This window comes from Amia ocellicauda, chromosome 2 (genome assembly GCF_036373705.1).
Source record: "Amia ocellicauda isolate fAmiCal2 chromosome 2, fAmiCal2.hap1, whole genome shotgun sequence".
Classification (NCBI taxonomy): Eukaryota; Metazoa; Chordata; class Actinopteri; order Amiiformes; family Amiidae; genus Amia; species Amia ocellicauda.
This window is the reverse complement of record NC_089851.1, coordinates 45,930,802-45,937,566: the sequence shown is the minus strand read 5'-3', so window position 1 is coordinate 45,937,566 and position 6,765 is coordinate 45,930,802. Positions and strand designations below refer to the sequence as shown.

The following is a 6,765-nucleotide window of genomic DNA, read 5'->3' as shown; positions in this document are numbered from 1 at the left end:
ATAGTGCCATCTACTGGACAAAGTATTACATTAGGCAATCGGTCCTATTTACAGGGTTCATTTCCTGGTGGATGTGAATCTTTCGTGCTGCATTCAATTTTCTGGCCCTATCTTTTTGTTTTTGGTCATTTCTAAGCCAAACATGACGGACACATTTCTCAGTCTCAAAACAATCAGGGCCTTATCATATGCAACGATTAATACATTGAATAAAAAATATGCAGCTTCCACAATGAAATAAGCACCCTTTCTTAATATGTCTTTATTGTTTAAATGGTTTCAATACAGAACAGCTTACATTTCTGAATTTGAAGCACTGTACAACTTAATACAAAGGAAAGGAAAGTACCAACACACAGCACGTGATTTTTCTGTTCATGTAGTCTATACCAGTCTTGATATGGATGTAGCAGCAGTGCAAGTTCCCTTTACAAATAATACAGATTCTGAACTTCAACAGTGATATAATGGCGATTTCAATGGTTACACAATCAAACTGATTCCTTCTTGAGTAGAGAGAGCGACAGGAAAAAAAAAGCCTTTTCTGAACAAACTGTTAAAACGCAGTACAATGGAAAAGCATGACCACTTGAAATGCAGTCATACACCCAACATTGTGTGACCTTTCTGCTCTGTCAATATGAATTCACAGTCAAGTGCTAAATGTAGTGATTGGAGTATTTATTTATTTTAAATCCATAAATCTGGAAGAATTTTTAGCAACTCAGGAAAATAAAATTAAAGGAAATCTTGAATATGCATTTTGTAAAAGCCCTGAGAGAGGAAAAAAAAAAAAAAAAAAAGGAAATGAATTAATAAAAGAACAAAATTAGGTTAACATGCAAAACTATCCTAAGATTCACCCATAGCTGAACACATAATAAATTTCACAGTTTGTATATATATATTTATATATATATTTGAGAAAACAAAAATTAATTTCTCAGTCAAACTAATAACAAACAAACAAACAGAATAATGTGAGGAGACCGTATGATCTACTAACATAAAATATCTATATAAAGCTTCAGATCATTAGTGATTATTGCTATCAGGAATCCCAGTCTGATGCAGGGAGACGATTTTATAGTTTTTTTCTTTTTTGCAGCATACACTTGATTCATGGCTTCTCCTCAGGTCACCAGGCTTGTTCATCTGGGTCCTTTATAAATACATTAAAAGGTTGTATGTGTCTTTCGTGAAAAAAAAAAAAAAATCATACACACAACACAGGCAATCTGACAGCTGGTCACTCCTGGGCAACCCTAGCATTGCACATAAGAATCACGTGGAAAGTGTAATCCTTTTGGCATCGGGATGAAAATCATTGCCTCCGTAAGTCTGGCACTGCCAACAGCTGATACAGGAGTAAAATACGTTTTTGTCTTTAGTGTCCGATTGTCCACAGCGGCCTGTCACTCAGGACTAAAAAGGGCCACCTTCACCCTCGCCCGTCGTACAAACTCTCACCTCTTCCATTGCTTATTCTCCGCTTTCTAGTTTCATTTCGGGTTCAATTTCATTGTATTGCTTTTTCCCCCCTCCCCGTCTTTTTGGTTAGTGCCAGATTTAAAGATCCTTCCGAAACTAAATCTATCAGTATTTATTGCTGATGATGCAAAAGCAAGTATTTTCTTAAACACTCAGACCAAATGTACACCTTTTTTGTCTTTTTTATGAGCCTTGAGGTTTTGAGGTTCATTAAAAAAACGAAAAAAAAAAAAAAAAAAACTTAGACACATATCCGCATAGAGTCGATTAACATTGTGACTCCCAGAAGGCAACGCGCACAGGAGACCTGCGCAGGAGACAACGTCCAGGGACAGTAGGTTACATTGTTCAAGTACAAATAGAAACGTCAAAGAATAGTGTTCCTCCATGCATTAAAAAAAAGAATAATCGAAAGAACAGATCCTGCTTGAAACCTGACAGAATCTGTAATAAGGCTTTAAACAAAACCAACGACAGAAAGACAAATTTGGAAGACTTAACGGTCACATCTGTCCCAGCCACCACGTCAGTGAAACATGAATAGTCTCTTCAAACAGCCCCACAGAGACGAATCTCAATCTCAAGGGTCACCACCCCCCAAGCTTTCGCCTTGACTTGTTGACAGGTGGCTGAATGATAGGAAAATGTGAAGCTAGCTGCCTTCTAGCTTCTACCCAAACCGGTTTAAAAAAAAAAAAGTAACAAAAAACAAAACACACACGTACACGTACACACACACGCGCACAAACAAAAGAAATACTATTTTATGTAATTGAAGTTGTTAACAAAATATATAAGAGGCAAATATTGCCCACATTTCTCTGCTGCCAGAGAATACCAATTTCCGACATTAATTATAAAAAAGGACTTATAGTACAAAGAACAGCTGGATTGATTTAAAAACACAGAGCTCAACAGGGTGCTATTAAGTGTCGGACCCCTTTCTCACGCTCTCCCATTAACCAGCCCTGCCATTCACTTCCTGAAACAAACAGACGAGCAATCAAACCAACAAACAAAGAATGTCCGTTAAAAAAACTCCACTTTATCAACACTGGAATCCTGGTTTTAAAAAACAAACAAAAAAATCAGGCAGTTTTTTGGACACCCCACTCCCCCCCACACACACACATTTGTTTTGTTTTCCAGTTAAATGTGAAAGTTTTCAAGCCTTATTCTGCAGCTCCTGATGAACTAGTTTTTTATTTTGTTGTAAATTCTATCCTTTGTTTTTAGCCTCAGCAGATTAAGAACAGCTGCATTTAAATATACATGTACATTTTATTTTGTAATCACACAAACCGGTAACGGTAAATCATTTATTTTCTCTTAATGCTTTTCATTAAAGTTCATTTCTTTAGGAGAGAAAAAAGATCATAAAAATGCTATTAAAAAAAAAAAAATAATTATATTATTCCGTAATATGTAATTTGATACAAAGATCTAGCAAAAAGTAGTAAGGCACTCCAAAACAGGATTACAGTCCGTTGCATTTAGAAATTGTATGGCACTGTCTTTACTCTCTCCTGCAGCAGAAATAACAGTGCTCTCTGCATATTAAAAAGGCTGTCACATCACCAGCCTTGCTGTCATTCCACCCCTACTAGCTGGGGCTCAGCTGCGGGCAGGATGTGGTCTAAGGAGGGCTTGGTGTGGATCTCCAGCAGGCCCTGGATGTAGTTGCCCGCAGGCTGGGCTGAAGACTCCGCCACCCCCTCTTCGTCTTCTGGGTTAGAGGTCACTGCCGCCATCTGGGCGGGCGTCTGGCTTGAGGTGCCCCCTTCGCTCTCGTTCTCTGAGTGGGGGCTGGTACTGCTGTGCGTGGACTCGCTCTCGCTGCCCGACCGGCCCCCACTGCCGCCCCCTTCCTCCTCGCCCCCCGCCCCGCTTCCCCGGGGCTTCTGGTGGATGCGCTGGTGCCGCACCAGGCTGTGCTTCAGAGTGAAGGTGCGCTCGCAGGTCTGGCACTTGTACGGTCTCTCGCCTGAGGGAAGGAGAGAAACACAGCGTGCTGGTTAGCGGTCTTGCCGACAGATCCCTGCGTTCGCTTCCCTTCTAGCTCACCTCGGGGTTCTCAGCCCCAGGACCCAGAGTAAACCTTGTGTCCGCAGGTTCTTGCCCCAGCTGAGTTCTGACTGACTTCACTGAAATATCCCTAATTGCTTAATTTGGGACTTTTTATTTACAACAGGAGCAAAAACCAGCAGACACAGGGTGAGTCGAGGACCAGGGCGGAGAACCACTGGCCTGTTTCATGGCAGGTCTAAAATTTGCATGAATGCTGTTCAGCTTATTAGAGAAAAGGCTGTGTACTATTCAAGAGATACAAATATATATATTTTAAAATAAACTGCTACTGCTACGAAACATAAAAATATCAGTGAATACCGATATTCCTCCTAGGTTCCCCCTGCTGCCTGCTTGTACCTGTGTGAGATCTCATGTGTCGCGTCAGGTCCTGCAGAGACCAGAACCGCTTGTTGCACACGGTGCATATCTTCTTCCTCTTGTCGGCCTTGCTGCTGCCATTACTGCCCCCCTCACAGCTCTTTGGTTCCTTGTGGTTGCTCTCCTCGTCGCTCCGGTCCCCGCCCGCCTTGTCCTCCTCCTCCGAGGCGCTGTCTGCTCCACTGAGGCGAGCCTCGCTCTCCCTGGTGGTTGGCGGTGTGGAAGCCTGCGGAGGCCTCTCGAGCTTCTCCGCCTCCCCATCTCCACTTGCGTTCTGGGCAGCGGCTCTGTTGGCCTCGGCCTCTGCTGACCTCCTGGTAGTGACTTTCCGTCCACTGTCTTGACCGTCAGGCCCGTGGACCTTCTCATGTCGCGTCAGGGTGGCAGCGTATCTGAAACTCTTCCCGCAGCTCCTGCATGTGTGCTTGCCTTCCTCCGGTGCTGGGCAGCAGCCTCCTGCCTGCTCCCCTTCAGAGAACTTGAAGTCCATGAGCTTGCTGGCGAAGTTCAGGTCCAGGCTCTTGTTGCTTTGGTCATCGTCGTCATCGTCGTCACCATCATTGCTGTTGTCGTTTTCAGCCGCCTCTGAGACTGCTTGGCTGGACCTGGCGTCCTCTTTGCTCTCATGCAGGTCCTCCGCAGGGGGCTCGCTCTTCTGCAGCTTCTCCGAGACTTCCTGCTCGTTCTCGGCCAGCTCCTTCTCCGCCTCTGCCGTGCTCAGGTCCAGCGCCTCTGCTGACGGCAGCTCCGTTTCAGACAAGCTCTCTGGAACAACAAAAGTGCACGTTTCACCCTGCACCCATCCACGCTTCGGAGATGGATACTTTTCAAGGCCACCCGACAATGAGAAGTATTGAATCGGTGAAATACATTAAACTGCAAAAAGGCTTAAGACAACAGACCCAGTTCAGCACTTCTCATCATTGATAATCACTGCTTCCTTATTCGCCGAACATATTTGACTTATTATCCGTGAAAGTGGATTCTTTTCACCAATTCAACACTTCATTCCTAAGTGAGAACTAGCCCACATTTTTTTCTATTGAACAACATGAATTGCTAAACTAAAGTCACAAGTGTTAAGTCTGAAATGATTAATACTGCAAACAAATTGCCGAAACAACTGGTACACTAAGTAACTTTGATCTGCCTGTCATCAGCTCAGCCTGGCCAAAAGTTCACACGGACGAAGCTGGCCGAAGGGCAGTGCAAGTTATCTAGTTGCTGACAGCTGTCTCTTATGAACGTATGCTAAATCAAAGCATTCCTCAATACACTTTCAGGAGAACTGCTACTATACAGATCAGGTTAAAGAAGAGTGCACTGCCAGTTTCTTCTCATCTGCTGTTGAAACCACTGGGTTGCCTAAGCTGGGTGTCTCATGCAAAACAACTCTTGCAGCACTGCAGTTTCTCCGGTATGTGTTTTGCCTTGGGCACATCGCACAAATTCTTGGGAGAACTTAATTTGGAAGTCCCACTAGAGGGCAGCACACAATTACAGAATCAATGTGTGACTCTGGGAAGTCAAGCCAGCTTCTTGGAAGCATGCCTTTGAGTTGAGAAACAGAACTCACCCCCTTTCATCATGGGGGGGTTTCAGGTACTAGGAGTTGTGCTTGCAGTTTCATCTTCTGAAGGGTGTCAATGATGTCACTGTAATTGGTATTGACTGTATTTACTGCACTTTGTTATGCTCTGAAAATGTTTGTTTTGAAAACTGCAAGTTGCCCTGGTTAAGGCCTCTGAACGGACCAGGAGCACAGCCCCAGGAAGACCCGGACACTACCACCTCAGAACCGCGCTTCTTTCACATTCCTGTATCCAATGTATTTTGTGCTGGTGTGACTCTACTACCATAGTTTTTTTATGGACACGTGAGCCTGGCTTGCATTGTTTTTGCTTATTGGAAGCGTGCACTACCTCCACTCTCGTGCGACCCCTCGTCGCCCGTCTTGTTCTTGGGGATGGATCCATTTCGCCTAAGGGTCCGATTGGCTACACCGTGTTTCCGCAGTAGGTGGCGCTCACAGTTGGACTTGGTGGAGAAAAAGGCATCGCATTTCGGACAGGGGTATGGCTTCTGACCTGGAAGCAGAACACCACTGGTGAGTATCACTGTCAGTATGGATACAACAATGGGAACATCCTCTTAAAAAACAATAACAGAAAGGATCTCTGAATTCTGGTCTGGTCTGCATTATTACAGACACACACTCACAGGTTCTTACACTGACATTGGCTGGACTCACTTACTTTTACATCTTCGTGGCAAAAAACATGGCATTTCAGGCCTAGGTGGTTTTACCCCCTTCAGACACATTTTCAGCATCTATACCTGATAGAAGTAGTGAACACAATTGTTCACACAGTGACTGAATGGGGTTCGTTTCTACCCTGAAGACACGCAGGTTATTACACTGGAATAGGCTGAACTTTGAAAGCTTCCAAGCTTTTGTTCCTGGTTTCACTTTTAAGACTTCCCATTTCTCATTGTCATGTGAAATGCTCGTGTATTTTTGCTACTCCCCCCCAAACCGCTTAGGCAATAGGCAACCAATTTCAGCCTGGTGTTTTCGTAGCAAAGGAGAATTTGATGACATACAACAAGACTTAATTTGGAGTTTCGCTATGAGAATAAACTCAAGTTCTGGAGACTTGTGGGCAAGTGCACTGCCTACGAGTATTAGATCCATGAACTTAATGTTTTAAGAGTAGTGTGTGTTGGTGAGTTTTAGTAGCTGCACAGCTGAACTTCACCAGTTAGATAATTCCTCCTAGTATCTACGGCCCCCACGAGTTCAGAGAGATGCTGTGCTTTGAACAC

General features: G+C 44.0%; 1 protein-coding gene across 6 annotated transcripts in view; it reads right to left on the bottom strand.

Annotated features, from left to right (window-relative positions):
- Positions 1–238: 238 nt before the first annotated feature.
- Positions 239–6,765, bottom strand: part of LOC136771893 (ras-responsive element-binding protein 1) — a 69,101-nt gene continuing 62,574 nt past the window's right edge. For all 6 annotated transcript variants that reach the window (XM_066724487.1, XM_066724471.1, XM_066724455.1 and 3 more), the window contains 3 exons: positions 5,862–6,026; positions 3,919–4,704; positions 239–3,475 (listed from right to left, as the gene is read on the bottom strand). In XM_066724487.1, the coding sequence (XP_066580584.1) occupies positions 3,081–3,475; positions 3,919–4,704; positions 5,862–6,026 (1,346 nt within the window). In that variant the 3' untranslated portion in view covers positions 239–3,080. The remainder of the gene's footprint in view (positions 3,476–3,918; positions 4,705–5,861; positions 6,027–6,765) is intronic.